General features: G+C 45.5%; 1 protein-coding gene across 8 annotated transcripts in view; it reads left to right on the top strand.

Annotated features, from left to right (window-relative positions):
- Positions 1–23,979, top strand: part of Epb41l4b (erythrocyte membrane protein band 4.1 like 4B) — a 131,790-nt gene that overhangs the window by 68,346 nt on the left and 39,465 nt on the right. For 7 of the 8 annotated variants that reach the window (XM_047524308.1, XM_047524310.1, XM_047524309.1 and 4 more), the window contains exon 15: positions 3,323–3,387. In XM_047524308.1, coding sequence (XP_047380264.1) covers positions 3,323–3,387 — 65 coding nt within the window. Of the gene's footprint in view, positions 1–3,322; positions 3,388–5,068; positions 6,707–23,979 lie in introns of those variants that run through there. The other variant, XM_047524315.1, reaches the window with a different exon arrangement.

Consider the following 23,979-nt stretch of genomic DNA (forward strand, 5'->3'; position numbering starts at 1 on the left):
ATTCCTTCCCACTGTTCCTTTGCCCATGCTTGTCTGCCCGGGATTCCTTTACCTCCTATCCGTACACTAAGACATATTTTGAATACCAGCTCAGGAGCCCCTTCCTCCTGCTCTCCTCAGTTGGAAGCCACCGGGTCTAGGGATTCTCATCCTACTGCACATGAAAACAATCCGGCCAGCATTTAAAAAAAACAGTGCCTGGGCCTCACCCTAGAAAGATGGAGCAAAAACTCTAGGGAATAGGAACTGGGCGTGGGCAGAGTTTCAGAGTTCCTGAGGTGGTTCTAATGAGCAGCCAGGCAGGGGACCCTGGGTGGATTGTACCTTGCTTCCCAGGTGGTCATTGTTTTCTGCTCAAAAGCAACCTCCCTGTCTGGTGACTTTTAATTGGAGACCTTATATTAGTCATTTTTTTCTTCTGTTGGTCTAACAAAATACCTGATGCTGGATACTTTATAAATAAATAAGTTCATTTAGCTCATAGTTCTGGAGGTTCACGAGCATGGCACTGACTTCTGGGCTCCGGTGAGGGCCTTAGGGCAGAGGCACTACCATGGCAGGAGTGTGTGTGGTAGCAGAGCTCACCCTGGAGACAAGGAGCCAGGCGAGGGGGCAGGGCTTGCTTTTTCATAACAGCTCACTCTAAGGGGGGACTATTCAGCGTCCCAGGAGATTACTCTAATCTCTTCCAGGAACAGCGCCCCTCCAGAGACCTGATCACCTCCCACTAAGCTCCACCTCTTAAATGCCCCATGACCTCGCACAACAGCACCACACTGGGGACCAAGACAGCACATGAGCCCTTGGAAAACCACATCCAAACCACAGAAGGTCAAGTCTCTCACCCTGGGTGGGTGTGAGTGTCCAGGGGACACCATGTCCCGGGTTGCTGTTCCCTATTCTTACTCTGGCTGTGAATAGCCCAGGTAGTGATGCTGCTCCCCAGCGATTTCATGTTGGAGCCTTGTGCTGATGATCTCTTTTCTTTACTGGAGATAGTAATTCCTTACATGGGGGTGAGATCTCAATCCATGGACATCATCTTCACTAGGTTTCTAAGTTACATCTCCCAAGAATTTGATGATTGACTTCCATACATGAAGCTGTATTCCCAGTGTGCAGAACCTGGACATGACTTCTGAGTTTCAGGGAACAACATGTAAATGGTGCTTGGTAGTAGAAAAGTCTGGTTTCCTTCTCTCCCTGCCTTCCTAGGGTTCTTGAGTCTCATTCACAGGCCGTTTTTGTTATGGGATCGTTGGGTGTGAGCAACTGTTCAGGGAAAGGGAGAGGTTGCCGATGAGTGATCAGTGTTTGAAGGAGAGGAGAAAAATTAAAGTAAACAAAGCAAAGCAGCCCAGCTTGGCACTCCCTCTCCCCCACAGGGGTCCTCCCTCTGCCTTCTCTGCTTGGAGTTAACATTCAGGAAGTTTCTGGTTGGCATCAGATCTGCAGAAACTTATCTAGACATTGTTCTCTCCACATCATTGGCAACCACTGGTCCTGTGCCAGCCTTACAGAGCCCGCATTGCTCTATCAAGGTTTGGGAGTAAATTGCCCGGGAAAAGAACATCCTGAGAACTGGCCTGGTTGCCTCGGAATGCTGCGAAGAGTTCTCGGGAGGATGGCGTGGCAGCATTTATCTGATTCCCAGTAGAGCAAAGTCAGCCAACTGCAAAGGAGGGACGGCTGTGTTCTCTGTGAGGACATTATTGGCATTTAAGGAGGGACGGTTCTTCCTTGTTTGGGACTGTCCCTGAAGTTACAGGATGTTTAGCTTCCCTTTTCTCTGTCATCCTGACAAGCAGAAACACAGACATGCATTTCCATTATCCCCAGAGGAACATGACTATCCCAGTTGAGAGGACCACCTGGCTTATAACATTCACCAAATTACCAGAGGAGACCGAGGAAGGTTCTAGAATCTCCTTTTTCCAGGTCTGTGGATCCGGTTTCCACCTCTTTCTGATGAATCGGATTTGGTATGTTTGAAGGCAGAGAAAAGAGTAGGGGATCCAGTTGCGGGTTAGTTGTTCTTTTTTGTTGAAGATCCAGGGTGTGGAACTTCATTTTGGGCCTGGCTATGAGACCACAGCCACTGAATAGTTTGGCGTTGGGTTAATCATCCAAACCCTGTGGGTTTCCTAATCCCCTAAAAGGGAAAGAAATGAAGAGATGGCAGCAGGGAGATTCTGGAGCCCTGGTCATCTCTCAGACTCTGCTACTGAGATACTTTCTCCAGATTCTTTTCCCCTGCAGCTTGTCCTTTGGGGACTGCAGACTCAACTTGCTGACAGGCATGTTTGAAGGCAAAAAGAAAGGTTTCTGGAATACAGAGTAGGCAGGGAGGGCATCCCAGGTCCATGAAAATTGGATGAGCAGAATTGCTGAGAATTTTCTGTAACAGAGCAGGCTGCTGCTTATTAACCAAAGCAGCAGGAGAAGGAAGAGGAAGGGAAGAAATAATTAAAAGATTAATGGTGCCAAGATTGTAGTGACTTTAATGTCAGGAGGGCTTAATTTGCCCCATAGCAAGTTGAGCCTTGAGAAACCCCATGGTGACTGTGTCTAGGACGCTGCCCTCTACAGGCCAGATGATGGTAGGCTGCCTGCAACCCAGCCAGGCCTCTCTGGGTTCACCCTGGTCACTGTTCTAGATCTGTTTTCCTCCTCTTGCAGTGGATGACTTCCCACCCTCTTTCCCTCCCTCCTCGTCTACCTCCGTCCAGTTTTATCAAGATAATAAGTGCTATGGATTTTTTTGTTTGTTTGTTTGGTTTTAGAGTACATTTTAGAAAATTATTTTTAGTGTTTATACCAGGAAGAAAGTAAGTCACCCACAGCTCCACTGCCTTACTTAGCATCCCCGTCCAGCCCTTGTGTGTGTGTGTAGATGTCACCATCACACACGTTGTCATCATTCTCAGCAGCAACAGAAACTGTTTCTGAAGAGGGAAATTGCCTCCCGCCCACACCGCCTTTCTGTTACCTTGGGAGGGAAGAACGGTGCCCGTCCTGGGAGCCAGATGACCACCCTCCTCCAGGCAGATGCTCCTGGAGCAGCATCCCAGCCCCTTCCCCGGAGGCCACCTCTGCAGAGGGCATGCTGAGAACCAGGCACAGGCTTCCAGCCCCCCAGCCTTTGTCAGTGGGAGAAACACAGTCCCCTGGGAGAGGTCCACCCCGCAGCCAGGGTTCCGTTACAGCCTTTCTGTCCACAGCCCCCTCCGCCCCTGAGGTGGTTGCCACTGAAAGAGAAAGCGAATGAGATGCTTGAGATCCAGAGGCGGGCGAGTAATGGAGTCTGGTGTTTCGTTTCTAGCCTCAGTACCATCCGACTGTGCACCCCAGCCAGCCCCGGTGGCACCCTCACTCTCCCGGCGTCAGGTAAGTGTCTGGACTCCCGAGCTCTGCCTTGGACAGTCGTCCTCTCTCTCCAAAAGCTCCCACTCTATTTAGTTATGAATTGAAAGGCTGCAGCAGAAGCAGCTCCCCAGGGCTACATTGCCAAGGCCGGGATGAATCATTTGCAAAGCAGGAGAAGCCAGCCACAAGTTTTTGTGAAATAAAAGGGAATTTTTGAAAAATCATTCTAACCTCAGTTATTTTGGGTTTGATTTTGTATCACAGATGTTATGTCAAAGATGTTAGATTTTCTAAGTAACATTTTCCTGTCCTGAGAATTTGTTTACTTAAAATGTGATTAAAACTTGGGGATTGCCTTTATGGTTTTGTTTTTTTTTAAGAGGATTTTAAAAAAATGGGATGGGGACAGGGTTTGCTTGCTGGCAATGGATCTTTTTTTCCCTAAACCCAAGGGTCAGTATACTTTTTCTGTAAAGGATAGTCAGTATTTTTGACTGTGGTCATTGTCACTCACATTGACTCAACTGTGTCATTGTTGCCTGAAAATAGCCATAGAAAATATATAAATAAGAGGGCATGGCTGTGTCCCCAGTAAAACTTGTTTGCAGAAACAGTGGGATTTGGCCTGAGGGCTGTTGCTTACCAACCCCTGGCTGACCCTGCCTGGTCCCTGCCTTGCCCTTCCCCAATGAGCTGGCACTGCAGTACTGTGTTTATAGTTAGGCCTCAAAGTGTTTTTTAAGGCCAGTTTTGTGAAAATGGATTTGCATTTTAGATCAGTCTTAATTAGTGTTCATGTGGCAAGCTGTTTTAGGAACAAAGTTCGTGAGTTCAGTTTGCTTAAAGAGAGTTAAAAGCTTTGCTCCTTGAGAAAGTTCAGAGGTAGAAATCAATCTGCTTAGACCAAGGCAAATAAAAGTTTGCTCTGGATCTTGTAAAACAACAGTGTAATTTTTTTTTTTTGTCATAATCACTTGATATTCATGTGGCTTTTGCAGCAAGTTAGATTGGTGGAGCAATAATTCTGATTCTATATTTTAAAGGTAGCTTATTTGCCAGACATGAGAAACAGAAGATTGATATAAAATGTTATTTCATTAACGCTGCTTTTATAAACTTTCTATGTAGTGTTGCCTGTTTTATCATAGTAGTTTCCTCAGTCCCACTTTTTACAAGGAATTCAACAGAGCCCCTTGCAGTGGCCCTGCTAACTGTCAGCCTGGGGTCCTGTTGGAAATGGCAGCTTTCAGCCCCTCCCCAGACCTCCTGCATGGGAGTCTCCGGGGTGGGTTCCAGCATTTTGTGTATCATCAGCCTTCCCTTGAAAAGAGAGTTTGTTGGTCCAGCACTTTTGGCAAATGCCACCTGAGGCAATCACAGATCGCCCTGCACGTGAGCATGGTAGAAGCCTTGCCCGTAGTAAAGGAACCTTCCCACCTTCACCTGGCTTCCCCAGGCTGACCTGGCCATCCAACACCCTTTGAGAAAGGATGGCTTGGCCACAGACAGAACTCTTCTCAACTTGGAAGTTGATCTGCATTCAGAGTTTTTAAATACTGAGTAGCCAATCCATTCATTTCCATGTGCCTGCTTTCATGTCCCCTGGTCCCTGGCCCATTTCCTTTGTACCTGTGTTGTCTCACTCTCCTCTCTGAATTCTCTCCCATTCTCCCACTAACCATTCACTCTGCAAACAAAACAGGCCACCCTTTCAGGATGACAGGTGGCTCTGGAAAGCACCGGCCAGCGGAGAGGACAGCCATTCTGTCCACGCCCAGAACCAGAGGAACGTAGGAGGGACGCACAGTGTGACGTGTCGGGACAAACTCATGACTGCTCTCTGAGACCGAAGGGTCTCTCTCCAGTCCCCACCATGCTGTCACCGCAACCCCTGAGGAGGGGCTCGGTGTCATGTGCATGTGTTCCTGCAAGTGTCTTTGAGGAATGGTTCTGAGAGCCGTTTCCCGTGTCTGTGTAAATATTTGAAGATAGCCACGATAGCCAGTCGTGATTTACTGTTGACAGCGTTTCTCCATGAAATGAAGGGAGCTAAAAGCTCAGGAATCATTTTGATATTCTGATTTTAAAATTGGAACAAAAGTCCATGTTTATCATCTTGCTACTTACCTGATATTCTTTCTTATTTAATTAATGGGACCAAATTAAATCAGAAAAGTGGGGGACAGTAGCTTGGCATACACCGCGGTAGGAACGGAGACTGCTAGCGTCCAGCCTGCGCTGCGGAGTGAGCGTCTGGGCTGGTTCCCCTTTTCTGGCATCACTTCCCCATCTAAAAATGAGTTTGACTAAGTGATCTCCAAGGTCTTTTCTGACTCTAAAATTCTTTGATTTATGAAAATTTAATTTCTTTGAGGTTGAGGGCACTCATTCAAACCAAACATCTCATAAGGAAAACTTCCATGCCCGCTTCCCATACCCGGATACCCCCTTCTATTGCAACAGAAAAGCAACAAAGTATATAACTTATTAGATGTTCTGTAAACACAAGGAGACTTTATGAATTTCATGTCTTAAAGCAGTTTAGCCACTTTGAAGTTCAGCCTTAGCACTAATCACAAATTGCATAGCATCCATTTTGATAGAATTTGCTGCTCGAGTGTGAAATAGTTTTTAAATGTCTTAATCATCGGTGCTGCTCACTTGCATGATTCCAAAAGACATCATTGTGAATACACACTTCAGGATTCGGGGGTTGGATTGTACTCTAGGCTTCACTCCTTTGAAAAGGAACCTGCGATTGAGACGCACCTGAGGCTCCCATGAACGCGTGCAGGGTTTAATGGAGGTTGTGCCAAAGCGTTTATTGCACAGGGAAGGCAGGCCTGGCCCCGGTCTCTCTGCAGAACCAGAAAACAATGTGTTGTCTTTTAGGGTGACACACCAAAATATTTATTTTCCCCATATCAAGTCATGAGTCAAGCATATTTTAATAGATAGGCCTGAAATATTTTTTCATTAGTGTTTTTGTGAAATTAGGTAATTACTGTTCCACTTTAAAATACGCAATTGTAATTTGGCCCGTTTTTCAGCCCTTGTAAGCATGTATCCACATCCTTCAAGATATTTATTGCTACAGTCCAATCTCTTTTGGTGACCACAGTCAATTCAGGAGAAGGGACTCAGCTGCATACCATGCCCATTGGGTTGGTCACCTATAAACTCTCCCTGAGGTATTTGTTTACAGGTGTATTCCATTTTAGCAGATGTTTTGATCCTCAGTGTATGTGCTGTGTCCAAATAAATGTGTTTTGAATCTTTTCATCTTACTGATAACATCTTTACAAATGTGTTTCCAAGGAATAAAGATTTTTCTTCCTTTTTTTTTTTTTCTGAGTCCATCTTCATTTTATTCTTGCTTCTGCACAAAAATCTCATTTGTCAATGATCTCAGTGATGGGACAGTTGGCTTTTGGCATTCTGAAGGTGAGCATTCAGTTAGGTGGCGTGGAGCAAGATCATCCTAGGGCAAGGCTGCTCTTGGCCAGAGTGGCTCTTCTCTTCTTGCAGGCACAGTGGCTGAAGCATTTCAGGGCGACTCTGGTGAAGGTCATAGTTACCTGGTGACGGGTGCTGAGCAGAGTGAAATGTTGGCAGTGGGGTCTTCCAGACAACAATCCTGTGGTAAGGGTGGGGGTTTGTCTTGGCAACTTTGTTCTTCCTGACTGGAGGACATACAGACCTGTGTCTGTGGTCTCCTGGAGACTATGTGCTGTGTAATACCCTCTAATAAATATCTTTTTGCTTAAAGTAACTTGAATGGACTCAGTTGTCTGCAACCAAGAAGTCTAATCAGTGTGCTTACTTATGAATTCCTAATTGTTAAATGAAGTGTACACTTTTCATTTTTTAGCTTAGCTGACCTTTCTCAACTGCTTTTGGCCTCTTGGTTCTTCTTAGCAGTCTCCTCTTCTGGTAGCCTATCAAATATTGCTATTTTCCAAGGGTCTTTCTTCTGCCTAATGCTTTTCTCACTGTGGCCTACTGGAATCTTCTCATTCTGTATTAAATTTATAGTGCTGTTGACTCTGAAACTGTCCTAACTCAGACAACTCCTGTGTGTTCCTAAGACTGACCTTTCATCTTGGACATCCCAGGCACACTTTGAACTGCACCTGTCAAAAATCAAATATGTCATCCTTTACCACCTTGCCAAACCTCACAACTTTTCTTCTCCCTAAATTCTCTTACCCATCACAATAATTTATACATCATCTACAGCTCTTCTCCCTTTTGCCACCCATGTCCAGGAGGCCCACAGGTCTGCTCAGCTGTGAGTGTTTGTATTTGGCCCTTCCTTTCTCTTCTTTCCCAACACTGATCTTTCAGAAGCATCTTTCCCCTTGCCAACAGGTGCCCCTGCTGATCTTCCTGTCAAGCTCATTCTCCTGACAGTCTCTAGAGTGATCTTTCTAAAACACCACCTGATTGTGCCCTTGGGATGCTGGACGCCTGCCCGAGTTCTTCATCACCCGCGCGATGAAGACAGGGTTCCTCTGCTCTCCATGTCTGTCCCGTTACTCTAGCATACCTCCCTCCCCACTCCTCATCCTTCTGTTGAAGATCCTATGACACCAAACTGCTCTGGTTCCTGGCAGACACCCCCCACCCTCCACCCCGCTGTAACATCTTTGTCTTTGCAAATGCTGTTCCTTCCACGTAGAAATCTGTCACTCCTCTCCTTCCCCTCCACTGCTGCTCAGCCTTTAACTCTCTGCTCAGATGTCGTCTGCTCCAGACACTCTCTTGATGGCCCCCACCTCTGAAAATGAGGTTCCTTTCTGTGTTCCACTCCACCCCCCTTCCGCCCCCAGATACAGCAACTGCGCGCTCACAGCTTTTGTATTTGAGCAGCCTGTTGTGTTCCTCGGGTCCTGGACACGCCTGAAGTACACGCTTTGTATCTTACCTGCCTTTGTTCCCAGTGCCTGGCAGATAGCAGATGTTCCGTGAATGTCTGCTCAGCGATGGATTGTCCTACATTCATTCTAAAGGAAACGTCTAACCAGATAACAGGCAGTGATACGCCACCTCTGGGCCAGGTGGAAGCTATCTGAACAACCTCGTCCAGCCTGGTGACATCACATCTTGAGTAGGACATGGACCACCGTGTTATTTCTGGATTCCGCTTCATCATCTGAATGTTGCTCAATGTGTCAACTGTGTTCTTATTCAAGACCTTGGTACAATGTTGAGCATGAAGAGGGCAGAGCAGCCCCTGACTTTTAAACCCGTCAGGTTGACATTGATCCACAGTGATGCAGAGGGGTTAAAGCTAGAGGCTGTGCTTCATTCTCTGCCTGTATCACTTGACTTTTCTGTGAGGTGAGTGGTGTCCTTTTGTCCCAGGTGGGAAAACTCAGACCTCAGCCAAGCAATGTGTATAGGTCACGTAACCAAGTAATTAGGGGAGTCAGAATTCCAGTTCCGAAGCCTGCTCTCAACATCCGGGCTTTAAGTCCTCACCACCAGTCATTCCATCATGTGACCCTGTGGATCCACACCTCAGCAAGTTTACTAGTTTATATACTGAGCAGTTCACTGTGCTGAAGTCTGGTCACTACCTAGAGAGCCACCGCTCTGCACCAACAGCCTGAAAACCCTGTCCACTTGCACCACATGATCGTCACCAGTAGTCTAGCAACCGTCCATACCTTCCCCCATCACCAGTGATCTCCTAACTTGTCCACCCCCACCACACGCCCCCTACTGGTCTGGCAGCCCTGCCCACCTCCCAGCCCTCTAGTCTAGTTATAACCCATCTGCAGGCATTCATTCAATAACAGTCCTGTTTTCAAAGGAGCAGAGATTGGGTATTATTTGTTCTTAGTGAACCCCTCCTTATTTGAGATGATCCACTTGTTCCTGAGAACTCATAATTTCTTCTGGAGCGTTAACCTGCCAGCAAAATCAAGCTCGCTATCCTACAGCTGATGGAATTAACATTTTACTTTTTTGAAATTTGCATTCGTAACTGGTCCATCATCCATTCTTATTTCCGTAATCCCTTCAAGCACGTTAACAGTGAGTTGACAGTGTCACTGGACTCATGTGACTCATGAAGTTTTGAAAGCTTGCCAGATAATTACCTTGACCTTCAAAACCCTCTTGCTTGTTTCATTGCTTGGTCTCCCATTTCCACTAAAAATGCTCCTCCTTAACGGTGAAGATGGAATGAGGACAGTAGGAAAGTTCCTTTTTGTCTTTCTCGCACCATCCTTCCAGGTCAGTGACTCCAGCCTTCTGGGTCTGGCTCTGAGTACAACTAATGACAGAACCTTTTTGTTGCCCTTGACTTTGTAGCTCTTAACTAGTCCTTTAAAATCTGAGCTCATCAAAGAACTCCCTGGGCAGCCATATTGATCCCTTTGGGTCAATATTTCTCAAACTAAGCTCTAAGTCAATTCCCTGACTGACCAAGTCTTCCAAATGTTCCAGGTAAATGCCCCAAATTGGCCTAGAATAATTTGCTTCTGCCATCTCACCATAGGAGGCCATGGGCAAATGTGGAGGCAAGACAGAAGAGGGCAGAGAGCGAGAAAAAGCAAACTACTGTTAGAAGTCCCTTCACACCGGAAAACTGGCACATTTGAAGAAGCCCCAAGGGTACCTAAAAGGCAAACAGAAGGTTGACATGCAGCTGAGTCTCTGCTAAGGAAATCAATACTGCAGATTGGCCCACTTCTCCCCCAATTTAGGGAGCCAAACAATGACTTGGACAGTGTATTTAAATGTCCAGTGCTGGGCTGGGAGTTTGGGGGTTGATACCTGAGAACCTGCAATCTAATGGTTACCTCCAGGGAACTAACCTGAGGTGGGCTGGGGTAGAACCTCACTCTGGAAAAATGCAGCTTCTTACCTAGTTATGTCGGTCTTCGATTTAATGGCTTAGTTCTAATTTCTATTAAAGGCAAAGTTTTTTTTAATTTTTATTTTTTCAGTAGGCAGTGTTTAAAATGCAAGTGGGTGGGCACATGAAGTACCCTACTTCTGAAAAGTAGCTAAATCTGCTCAACCTGTGTTTGCTTATGTTCACCATCAATCCTCCCCCCAAGTTCATCAAACCACACCTGCATCATGGTCCTCCTCACTCCAGAGACAGGACACCAGTTCATCCCTGCATCTGGATAAGGTTGGAGCATACCCACGTGCCTGTCTTAAGGATCTGTGCCAAGACTAGCACTCCTGGGCTTTGGAGATTGCTCAGTTGGTAGGGTGTTTGCCTCGCAAGCCCGTGGCCCTCGGTTCAATCCCCAACACCGCAAAAAAAAAAAGACTAGCACTCCTGGTTGGGTACAGGAATTCACACAATCAAGATGGTAGGACATCGCAGACCACATGAGAGAGGAACTGGAGTCCACAGTGGGGCGATCAGATTCTGTTGGGGGCAAGAGCCCTATAAGGCTCTGCCTAGATAAAATGCAGGAGCTTTGGAATCTCACATGGTTTGAATCCCAGCGTCGCCACCTACTATCCATGTGACCTTTCGCCAGTTTTTCCTGTTGGTCTCATTTTCCTCACCCCCAAAGAGAATGTAACAATGTCTTGCTGTTGAAAGAATTAAATGACCTGGTGTCTGTAAGTTGCTTTGCACATTGGGTTTGATGCTAGCTGGTAGCAATTTTTAGTGGTTTTTGAGATGTAAAGCTTGAGCAGCTCCTGTGGACAGAAACAGGCCAAGGAGAGTCAAAGTTTAGCTCAAGAAATGGTCCGTCCCACGGGTTGATGGGTGGAAATGTGTAGTCTAACTTTAGCAAGGATGGTGCATGGTTCCGAAAGAAAGGTCACCTGGAAGATGGTTAACACGGTGCAGAAAGACACATCTCTTTGAAACTGACAAGCTAAGAGCAGAAACACCACGGGGATCTTTTGAGAGGGAATAAAAGAGAAATAGAAATGATATTTCTGTCTGAGAATCCGAGGAAATAAATGTCCAGGCACAATGTGGACAATGCTTTCCCACCTGTAAATGGCAGAACTGACATAGGGTGAGGAAATGGTGAGACTGCTGAGAATCCCTTCTGCTTTCACAACTGGGACTCAAATTGAAATAGTGTCTGCTCGGCTCCCAATTTATCTAATTTGGGATTTCATGTCAGACAAAGCAGAGGAAACTTTGACCTGTTAGGAGACTGAGTAGAAAGCAGTAAAGGGAACCATTGTACTTTTTGCTTTTTTAAAATAGGTAATACAGTGGTAAAAATTCAAACAAAAGTAAGTTAACTTTTCCTTCCTATTTTATTCCCCAGTTCCCTGGTTCTCCCCAGAGGCAAACGTGGGTAGCATTTCTTCTTGTCAATCTCAAACTAGCCTGAAAAAAACAAGCACATTTATTTATTTAACCAGTCAAGATTGATGGACACATACCCTGTGTCAGCTCCTTAAAATGACAGTCATCTACCATTCCTAGGCATTCTGTTTGTGCACTTGTATCTGTAGAATGAATTTCCTAGAAGTAGAAATCTCTGGGCCAAAAGTTATATGCTTATCTGATTTGGACATTGCCTAATGAAATCCAAATATATCCTACCTGTATACATCCACCATCATGACAGTACCTCTGTGACCACACAAGGGGGCAAGCTTATAGCCTTTCCTTACTTTAAACTTTTTTGATGGTCTGATGGGTAAAAGCCAGAATTTCCACTTTAATTACATTTCTCAGCAAGATGGCACACCTTTTCATCTTGGTGAATGCCATTTGTTATTTGTTTTCTATGAACTGTCTGGAACCCATGCTTTTGCAAGATCAGGCTGGCTACCCCATTGGTGGCTCACATCTATAATCATGCCAGCTACTTGGAAGGCTGAGGCAGGAGGATCGTGGCCAAGCCTGGACAACTTAGTAAGGCCCTAAGCAACTTAGTGAGATCCTATCTCAAAATGAAAAATAAAGACCAGGCACAGTGGCACATACCTATAATCCCAGCGACTCCAGAGGCTGAGGCAGGAGGATCACCAGGCTCAGCAATGGTGAGGTGCTAAGCAACTTGGTGACACCCTGTCTTTAAAGAATAGTACAAAATAGGGGTGGGGATGTGACACAGTGGTTGAGTGCCCTGAGTTCAATCCCCAGTACCAAATAAATAAATGAATAAATAAATAAAATAGAAAAATAAAAAATAAGGGTTGAGGCTGTGGCTCAGTGGTTAAGCACCCCTTGGTGAGGGGAGGGGTGTGCAGAAGGATGTGAGGAGGAGATCAGGCTGTTGGAGGCTGAAGTCAATTAACTCTGTTATCTCAGCACTTATAATAGTGAGGAAAGGGAAGGCCAGGAGGAGTTGATCTTTACCAGATGGTTTGAAAAGCAGATCTCCAGAAGTTCAGATAACACTCAGCATGATTCCACCCTAGAGAGTCTATAGGGATATATATATAGGCAACATAGCCGAGGCAAAGGAATTGATTTCTAGTATCTATGTTTCCTTTCCTGTTTGGGAGTTTAGTGAGAACTTTCCACCTGAGCTACTTAAATACTCACTCAGACATTGTGAATTTCCGGTACATTTGACAAGGAAGGGACAGGTTTACTTTTAGTTACAATTAAATTTCTAATATATTTTATCTAAAACCACAGCTGCATCCCAAGACTCGCCAGTGGTTTTAGTGAAGGAAAGCCTACAGAACTTAAAATACCAAGACCCTTGTTATCTAGGCAATCAATTGAAAAGGGTTAGAATAATTAGAGGAACATCCCCGCAGGCGTCTGTTATAAGAAACCCGCAGAAACCTACCTAATCATCCCCTGCTGAATGGTGGACGTTTTCAACATTCACTCTCTGCAGCAGAGACCTCAGAAGCAGGAGGTGTTGCTATGCTAATGACCCACCTGGCCTCGGCCTCATTCCCTGGCTGAATAATGGACATTGTGCATGTGTGAAAGCCCACTGAGCCAACAGGTCCTTCAGATTGGGCCCAGCATCTTGCCTCAGAGGCTAACTAAGGATGTTTATAAGAGATGCTTCTGGAAAGCCTACAAGAAATGAAGACCAGAGAACGGATCATCGGGGATTTTTAAGCACTAATGAACACCAAAATAGATTAACCCTCATCTGTGTCACCTCAGAAACATGCATGCCCAGTGTTCAACTCTGGCTCCACCTCCCTTGGATATCTCGTGCAATTAGAATGTCTAAAACCTACCCTTAACAGATTATGCCTTTTATTCATCTAACCTGCACTTTATTCTAGAATAAATAATGTTTTAATTTCATTCATTTGGAGACTTGGGTGGTGTTTAGGGAGTGGAAAGTCTCCCTCCCATCTCATGCCCGAGTCTCCCACAGCGTAGAGCACGGCAGGGTGAGGCCTGGCTTTACGCTGTAGCAGCTGGCCTTCATGACAGTGATTATTTTGTCTTACTATTCCTTGAGGGCTCCCATATAATACCATTTGGGGATGTACTCCACGCAGCTGTTGGGGCAAATCTGTTCTTGCTGTTTTCCTCCTGAAGAAAAGAGAAATGAATTTTCATTTAAAGCAGGGGTTGGGGAAGAGGGGGTCAGTGAGACACAGAATTGAGAAGCAAACAAAAAATCCATGAGAAACCAGGAAGGGAATAGACTTATGAGATGTGAATACTGTAAAGGAAAACAACTCTATTTGTGTCCATTTTTTTCTTTTTTAAGGCAAGAAAAAGATCGAAAAATCTTAGTCTTGAGCCCCTGAACAAAAATGAACTTATGAAATAGTAATTCTCTGGACTCAGATCCTGCAATTGAGCTGAAATTGCTAATATCCAAGGTCTCACCATAAATCCCACGGAGCCCTCTTGCATAACTTCTTGGCACCCAGTGGCACACACGTGTGCACACATTCATGAAGACACGGACATGAGAAAGCCATTGTAAAACTTAGCAAGGATGAAACATCAAAGCAAAATGGATTTTCTGGCAGAAAATGTTCAAGACCTGCTCACCTGCTTATAGCCACTCCCTAGAATCATTCGATAACAGTTATGCCCAAGGAAAATTCCAGACCCAAAGGGAAAGACGCATGGCCTACTCTGGCTTACAAAGGGCAGAGATCCAAGTACCATGAAATCATGAAGGCTCTCTTCCCTAAGATGTGGAACATTGTACTCTATAGTTTGCAGAGGCCAATTAATGTAGTTAGGAACAACTAGGGAATTCATAATCAAAGTGTAATTTTTGTGAATAGCTGCTCAATAATTATGTAAGGAAAATTAAAATTTAATGCACTAAAACTAATTCATTGACTAGATATTTGCTATATTTCTACCCTGTGCCAAGTACTGGTATGTTTTTAAAAAAGATGCCACCTTTTGCTCCAAGGAGCTAATAAGTAAAAAAGATTCCCTATCTAGGATGGAATCACATATCACCTGTACTGACACCAGAAAGCTGCTTAGAAAATTTGTTGAAAAAATTACAATTTGTAACTGGGCGAGGTGGTGCATGTTTGTAATCCCAGTGACTTGGGAAGCTGAGACAGGAGGATCACAAGTTTGAGACCAGCCTCAGCAGCTTAGCAAGGCCCTAAACAACTCAGTGAAAACCTGTGTCAAAATAAAATAGGACTGGGGACTTAGCTCAGTGGTAAAGTGTCCGTGGGTTAAATCCCCAGTACCAAACAACAACAGCAACAACAAACAATTTGAGAAAAATTTTTTTCTGCCAATTGGCAATCGGAATAAAAGAGTCTAAAATGTAATTTTTTTCTTTTTTCTTTTTTTGGTGCTAAGAATTGAACCTAGGTCCTCATGCATGCTAAGCACAAATATAATTTTGTAATGTAATTTTGACCTTTTTCAGACAAGAGAAAATGAGGTAGTCATCTTTCCTTCTAGTCTTTTTTAAAACAAAACTTAGTTACTGTAAGAAATCATCCCTAATTAACTGGCCTAACATTTGTAATGTGTCACATTTCTAAAATGTTGATACAAATTTTCTTCTCAAATTCATTATGAAAAAAGTACAGCTTTTCAAACATTTATTCTGCTTACTGCCTAAGAGTAGGCTTGCATTGAGTTCAGTGAGAACTCATAACAATATGTTGTTCTGTTTAGTTTCTATTAAATTAAAAATCAAAATAAGTGGCAGGTATCTTGGAAACTAGGATGAGTAGATGTCTGTCTTCTTTCAGTCACACATGGAGGGGCCAAATGATTTCATTATTTCATGCTCTGGTTCCTAGATATAATGTCCAAAAGTGCAGTGTCTGGAACCCAGATAAGTGAAGTGAGTTATCTAAGGTCACAGCCAAACAGCCCTAAAGCCAAAACTAAGTGCTAGCTATCAGTCCTCTGTCATTAGATTTCTTCCATTCCAATGACAAAGCAGTATGGTTTGGTACCTCAGAGAGCACAGGCCACACACAGTGGTGCACACCTGTAATCCCAGTGGCTCAGTAAGCTGAGGCAGGAGGATCATGAGTTCAAAGCCAGCCTCAGCAAAAATGAAGCCCTAAGCAATTCAGTGAGACCATCTCTAAATGAAATACAAAATAGGGCTGGGGATGTAGCTCAGTGACCGAGTGCCCCTGAGTTCAATCCCTAGTACTCTAGGGTCAAGTATCCTAGGTTCAAATCCCAGCTTTGTCATTTACTAGCTGTGTGACTTTGGGGAAGTTATTTAGTCTTTCTGTGCCCGTTTCCTTATCTATAAAATAAGGATATTTGTCCTTTCTTCAGGTAGTTGTTGGAGATTAATGGCACAGTGCTGAGCACTTCAAAAATGTTAGCTTTTCCTTTTTTTCCCTCTGTGAGTATTTAAAGAGCATGATTAATGCACTGGTGTTTGGTCAGGAGGTATTATTCTGGCTGATACCATCTGTTATAAAAACAGAGTGCTTCAGTGGATTCTGCTGAGAGAGTCCAGTTGGAGAGCCACAGTCCAAGTGAAAACTGAGTATGAACCAGTGGTGCCTCCCGATTTTTCCAGTCCTTGGCACAGATAGAAGGCGATGTATTTATATAGCACTTGGGGTGGAGCAGGCAAGGAGACGAGGCTCCAACCCCGCAGATCCTTGCCACTTACTCCAAGGATGGGAAGAAGAAATGGTTGGGTACACTTGCAACCCTTCTGGGGCCCATCCAGTGGGAAGCTCTGTGGAGATCTGTCAGCCCCTTCCTCATGCTTTAGGTCTGATGAAGCATATGAAATTGCCCCCATGTTGACTTCTAAACAAGGGGACCAGTTTGTCCCAGGCAGGCTTCTTTGGAACATCCTTGGAGTGTGCCACCTGGGTGCTACTGTGTGGACTGCATAGATGCTGATTCTACCTCTAGGACCTTGCCATGGAACTGAGATACAGGCAGGACTAAGTGACCAGTAACTCTAGTGAGTACAGGCAGCACGTGATCCGTGCACAGTGAGCCATCAGGACCAGAGCTGGGCAGCCACGTTGGATAGCGGATGTTCATGGTGCTTACCTAGAGAGACATCAGGCTGGCACAGTACCTGTGGGAGGTGTCTCCGCCACCCAGACACTGGCGTTCTGTTAGAGGCAGGGCATCTGTTGGTGTCTTGGCCTGCTTGATTGACAAGTTGGTTGTTGGAAGGTTGAAGCAGCGCTGCAGGAATTGCCACTAATTCTGGTCGGTAAGGAAGTCTAGGTTAGAAAAGCCCAAGTGACAAGATCCTTGGAAGGAGATGACCCTGATGTCCTGGAATCATTAATATGAAACGAGTAGAATTCAGGGTTTAATCTTCCCTGTTTTCTAATCTTGAGAAAAATCAGATTTCAAAATGTCCAGGAAAAGACCTAAAAGGTAGTAGTTTTCATGCGGGATGTGAATAGGAAGCACAGATGATCTCAAAGAGAAAGGCTTTGAGGGCCTTTTAGATGAACCCACAATTTGAAACAGTATTTGAAAGAGAGGGAAGGTTGAACATATAAAAAATAAAGGGGCATAAGCCAGGCATGGTGACGCATGACTGTCACCCAGCCACTGCGGAGCCTGAAGCAGGAGGATCACATTTTCGAAGCCAGCCTTGGAAGCTTAGCAAGACCCTGTCTCAAATGTAAAAAAATAAAATAAAAAAATAAAAAAATAAAAAATAAATAAAAAGGGCTGGGGGTGTCGCTCAGTGATAGAGCACCCCTGGTTCAATTCCCAGCATTGCACAAAGGCAGGGGCAGACTGCACAGGACCTTTAAAAAAAACAAAATTTTAAAGTTGTATCAATGGCACACTTTGGAGCAAAAAGGTGAAAATGTAATAACAGAACCATTTTTGGAAGATGGTATAGGAAATTAACAAGATAGAGGTAGAACTCAACTTCTGGATTTTGTGTTTTCTCTCTTTTTCAACAAGGACTATACTAACTGCAGAAGGTAAAGGGAATGAAGAGAAGGAAATTGAAGTCTCTGCTAAAGAGAGGAGACTTACTGCTTTGTGGTTAGTGTAAGTCTATTGGTTCAGAAAAGGGCCGCCCTGATAGTGAGAAAAATCACACTTGTTGCTGAGTTGGCATTCTGTGTTTTTGGAAAAGCCTCATGGACCTGGGGAAATGCCAGCAGAGGAGACAGGTTGTGCGACTTCTTGGAGAATGAACTCCAAAAACTGAGCTCGTCAGCTTGGTGGTGATTGTGAGGGAGGGTGGAGGACAGAGTCTTTTTCAAGCACCTGAAAAGGGAAGTAGTACATCCTACCGAGTGGTGGAGTTTGTCAGGAGCCACATTCCACTTCAAAGAGTAGACAGTCTGCAAACTCCAAATGAAGACTTGGAGGACAGCTAATATTCCACGTCATTCCGGAGGCTTTACCCAATGCAATACGCTAAGAAAACAAGGAGTAAGTAATGGAAAGAAAGAACAAAATTCATGTGGATTCTCTTCCTGAAATCCAAGTGAATTCCTTCTAACGAGAGAACCCAACAAAATAGCCAGAAACAGGAATATCCTACAGTCAATAGCTTTGTAAATCTAATCACAAAAATCAAGGAATATGTACTAATTAATATTTCATTTTCAGTTGTCAAAACTGAAAAACACCTAAGGAAAGAAGTTAATTAGGCATGTTCCATACCTTCATGAAAAAGTTAAACAGTTAAACATTCTGACTGAAGGACTTTTTTATTTTTTTAACTAGGGATTGAACCAGAGGTGCTTAACCACCGAGCCACATCCTAACCCTTTTCTATTTTTTAGTTTGAGACAGGGTTTCACACTAAGTTGCTCAGAACCTCGCTAAATTCCTGAGGCTGGCTTTGAACTTACAATCCTCCCAAGCTGCTGGGATTATAGGTGTGCACCACTGTGCCCAGCTAATGGAAGGACATTTAAAAAGATATGAGATGGAGAGATACATGTTCTTATAAGCACATTCTTTCAGATTAATCCATAGTATTTCACTCTTCAACAGAATTGCAGTAGCATTTTTTTGGTAACAAATGATATTCTAAAGTAATCTGAAGGACTGAGTGTGTGATGATAGCCAGGAGGAGAAAAAGCAAGCACAAGAGAAAAAGAACCATGTGGCAAGGGAATACGGATTTGTGCTATTGTATTTAAAATGTGTAGTAAAGGTAATTAGGATAACTTCTATTGGCTTAGCAGCAGATACATAGATCATTAAGAATGTGAAGAATCCAGAAACAGAAACATTTATATTGCATATTTATCATGGTCAATTAGGAAAACTGAAATTACTCTAGGCATTTCTTACAGAAGGAATTGAATGCAGGGAGTTGGTTATATAAGGGATGAAAGAACTAAGAAACTCAACTGGGCAGCAAAGCAGCCCAGAAATGAGCAATAACCAGAGCTTGCTTATCACTCCTAGGCTAGAGGGACAAAGGGAGGTGGCAGTGTTCCAGCACCTGGAGGTCAGAGCCACGGGAAGCCTGTCTAGTGGGAGCTGGAGCCATAGAGGACCTTCAGCTGATGCTGGAGACATCACAGAGACACCAGCCCAAGGGAGGGGGGATCACCCCGACTTAGGTCCTTTTCCCACACTCCATACCCTGTGGTGCTTCCTTAGCCTGTGCCGCAGAAGCCAGGGGGAGGGAGACTGGAAGTGCAGGTCCTGGGAAGCAGAGTAAGCCAGGGGAGAACAGGGAATGGATCTGCAGGCTTTGGAAAAGTGACCAGCACAGTGAAGATGGCAGGTCACGGTCTCAGGGCAAGGATGAGTTATTCCTTTGGGGATGTTGGAACTATTGGTTCTTCATATCAGGAGAAGAGTTAGAACTTTACTTCATAAGTGACACATGAATTCCTGAGGAACTCAATCCCAATGCAAAAATTGAAGTGATAACAGTGCAAAGCTCATTCTGCCCATATTAAGCCAGGGAAAGTCCCCTCACCAACCTAGGGTGCACTCAGTTCCAGGCCTTAGCACTTGGGGTACCCTTTGCCTGGGATACCCAATCCAGCACCTCCCCCAGCCCATTCTTATCCTTTGGGACATCACGTGCTTCAAGCATCACTACCCTGGAGGTCTCCCCCTGTGGCCCCTCTCCTGCTTACCCTTATCAAAGCAGCTGCGAGCTCCTTCGGACAACGACAAGATCTCATCTACCATCGTCCTCAAGCCTGACACAGTGCCAGGCACTTAAAATATTTGTCCAGAACACTGTTCTCAGCCTGACCAGTATTAGTTGAGCACCTGCTTTGTGCTCAGCACTTTTCCTCCAGTGGAGGACACAGAAGTGTGTGATGCGACAGTAGCTCTTCCTACAGAGCTCACTGTATGGACGGGAAGACAAGGTGCGTACGCCAGGCCGTCTCAGCCAGTAGGTTCCGAGAAGGACTTGGATTTTCCTGATGAGTGCATTTGCTGCCTGAAATAGAAGCTGGGACAGATGGAAGGTGCAGCAGATGGGCAGCACTCGGGGCAGTGAGCAGAGAGATGGGAGGCCTGGACGGTGTCCCGGGCTCAGCCAGTTACCGGCTGTATGACCCACTCACCTCACTCCCCGTTGTGGGCCCATATGCAAAGTGAGGAGGGTGGTCAGGGCAGCAGTTCTCAGGCCTGGCCACAGGTTGGACTTACAGATGGGTGACTGTGTAATTGGTCCGGGTAAGGCCTGAGCATTGAGTGGTTTATTTTTTTCAAAATCTTCCCTTGTGATTTTCTGATTCAGTTGTATTAAGGTGTAATATTCCATGCATACAGTTCACCAATTTAAATTGTACCATTCCATGGTTTTTAGTATTTTTTTGAAGTTGTGCAACCATGGCTGAAATCTAATTTGGGAACGTATTCATTACTTCTAAAAGAAACTCAGACCCATTAGCAGTGACTCACTCATTTCCTCCATCTCCCCAGACCTTGGTAACCACTCATCACTTTCTGCCTCCACAGACTTGCCTGTTCCAAGTCCCAGATAAATGGAATCATACGGCATGTGGCCTTTTGTGTCTGGCTTCCTTCATGTCGCTTAATGATTTCAAGGTTCCTTCATGTTGTAGCATGGATGGATAGTTCATTCCTTTTTATCAACTAGGTAATTTTCCATTGTATGGAGGTATCACATTTTGCTTATCCATTCATCAGTCGATGAACATGGAGATATGTGGATTGTTTCTGCCTTTGGGCAATTATGAATAATGGCATGAACATTTGTGTACAGGTTTTTGGTTTTGTTCTTTCTGGTTTTTTTTTTCGTTTTGTTTTGCTTTGTTTTTTCAGTTCTGGGAATTGAACCCAGAGGTGCTCTACCACTGATCTACATCCCCAGTCCTTATTTTTTATATTGACACAGGGTTTCACTGAGTTTCCCAGGCTAGCTTGAAACTTGCGATCCTCTTGCCCCAGCCTCCCAGGTTGCTGGGATTACAGGCATGTGCCCCTAGTCTAGCTCATGTACAAGTTTTTGCATGGACATGTATCTAGGAATGGGATTGCCGGGTCATATGGTGTCTCTTTGAGGAACTGCCAGATTATTTTCCAAACTGGCTACGCCATTTTGGATTCCCTCCAGTAAGTGAATAAGGGTTCTCCCAGTGATTTTAGTATCCATCCAGAGTTTAAAACCACCAAAATGGCAGATACCCAAGGGCTCCATTTCTAAAATTCTGGAATTTCTTATTCAGGATTAGATCCCAGGGCTGCTCTCCAAAGCCCATGTCACCCAGAGCTTGGCTGAGCTGTAGACTATATGATTGACTTCTCAGAGCACTTGAACACTCAGTCTTGTTTTCAGGAGAAAGCCTTGTTTTGTATTCCAGCTTGGGACCCTCCCCCTATCCTGGTTTCCCTAATTCTGGTAGGTGGTGCATTTTGATTGAGCACCATGTGTTGGGCAGGCTGGGATCCCAGAGCCCCGGAGGGGAGAGGCTCTAGTTGGGAGCATGCATGGGATTAAGCAGGTCCAGGAGAGCCCCTCGACCAGCTGGTTCTGTAGAACTGTGCCCTCCCAATACAGTCAGTGAAGTCCCCTGGGACACCGGCCCACTGGGAACACCGGCTTCTCCAGAGCTGGAGACAGAATGAGAGCTGGGTCTTCCCCTGAGAAAAGGAAAGAGGAGAAATTAGATAAGGTTCGGTACTCACTGTGACACCAACGGGCCGCATGATTCATCTTCGCTGAGCTCCAGTGTCAGATGAGGCAGGAGCAGCGTCCCTGCAGAATGGCTGTGGGATGGCAAGCGCAGGGTGGGCACATCACAGCCCCGCCTTCCACGGCAGGTGCCCTCCCCGTCAGCTCGGGAAGCCAAGGCCAGAGCCTACACGTCGCACCTTTGCGACCCACTCTGAAGCCAGGATCGGTGACCTCCTTTCCAGCATGCCAGAAGCCTCGTGAGCCTGTCCCTGGTGATGGTGGACGTGGAGCTGGCAATCCCCTGAGCCTTAGCCAACATCCTTGAGGCTCGTGGGCTGCTCTGTGCTCTTGGACCTTCTGGGTGGGCTTGACCTTTCAGACCGTATGAACCGGCAGATGCACAATCTCACAGCCACTAACTTACATCATAGTCTATGTCAATGGCAACTCTAGGAGCTCTGCAGGGAGCAGTGAGGCCATGAGCAGTGTCCTTTATGAACCCACAGCCCCATGAGACTCCATGCCAGCTATCTTCAGGATGGTTCCCCATCTGTCTGAGCTAAGGACACTTTCAGGTCATGTACCGCCTGCTTAGGAACCTTTGCTCTTCTAGAGGCACTTAGCCTGACCATATTTCCTGTCCAGCCTCAGGCAGCTTCTCGGACTCTCTTCTATTTCTCTTTCCATTTGTCTCTTTCCGAGTCTTCCCCCTCAAGTTGCAGTAAGAGGAAAGTCACACATGCACGTTTGATTTGAAATGTTACCAAATGCAGTTTCTTACTCCCTGCATTTTACTGTTTGACCCTTCGATCTGAGTTTCCTTGAAATGAAAAAGCACACACTTTTAACTTGGGAAGACAAGTTCATGACACCACTGTGCTCTTCCGCGTCCATGGCAGGCATCACTAATCAATCACAGCACTCTTCCCCCTGAGCCTGGCATAATCCCAGAATCCTCCTCCATCTCGCACTCCAGGCAGAGAGTGAGGATCAATCGGAGCTGGCATCAGAAGTGGTGTCTATTTGCCATCTTTCTGAAACACTTAGTCAAAGCTTTCCAACTCCACTTCCAGCCCTGAATGTGTGCCAGATCTCTGTGACAAGACATCTTTTCCCTTGGGCATTTATTATCATGCTTACTGTAGCCCGTGTGAAGCTCAGTCATGTCAAAGTAGCCCGCATCCTCTACCATTTTTTTTTTTCTATTAACAACATGCTATGTGCCTGTCCCTCCAGTCTAAAAAAATATGTGGCATGTCCTCACCCCTCCCTGTCTCCATGTTCTCTCTCAAATCCAGCCAGTACCCATATCCTGCCCCTCTCTTCCTTTCAGCGTTTCTCTGATCTGTCCCCCACCTAGACAGTCGCAGTGCCTGCTCAGACCTATAATGGGCTGGCAGTGGCAGGACAGCAGGGCAGAGGCAAGATGGGTCTCGAGTCCTCTCAGGCGAAGGGCATTCTGTCTTCTGAGCTCCCAGTCTCTGCACCTCTCTAGGGCAAATAATATTTTTCAGCATAATTGGGAGACAAGAAAATACTGTTAACCGGATTTGTAATCCACAGAACTGTGGTCAAATTCTGGGTCTCCAACTTCTGTAGTCCCTCCTCTCCCTCTCTCCCTCCCTCTCCCTCCCTGGGTGCTTTCTTTCCTGTCTTCCTCTCTCAGAGACTGACGGTGCACCTATTGGTATCCAGCAAAGGCCTCTATGCCTGCCAGTGGGCTGCTTTGTGTACAATAGGTAGCCCGGAACCTGGAATGTGGCTGGGACTAGATAGATCATGGGGAGAAAGGATGATTCTCAGATCTGGAAATTTGCCAGAAGTCACCTAACCTACTTCATGTTACAGAGGAAGGAAGTGGAATCCTGAGCAGGCGCCCTGGGTTCCATTCAAGGTCAGGGCAGGACTAAGACTGGAGCCCAGGTGTTCAGCTCCACCTTGCACCCGTTTTCTCTCCCATTCCTGCCTCTGGAGGAGGGTGGGTACCCTGGATCTTTGAGGTTGAAAGGGGTGGGGGGTGGAGCATGATCCCAAAGCCAAAACCATGTCCTCTTCCACATCCTTAGGGGTACACACTCAATGTAGGCTTGTCCTTGAGCAAAGTGTCCAGGGGACAGTCAGGGTGCAGCAGAAAGCCCGCTCC

The sequence above is a fragment of the Sciurus carolinensis genome, chromosome 14 (genome assembly GCF_902686445.1).
Source record: "Sciurus carolinensis chromosome 14, mSciCar1.2, whole genome shotgun sequence".
NCBI lineage: Eukaryota > Metazoa > Chordata > Mammalia > Rodentia > Sciuridae > Sciurus > Sciurus carolinensis.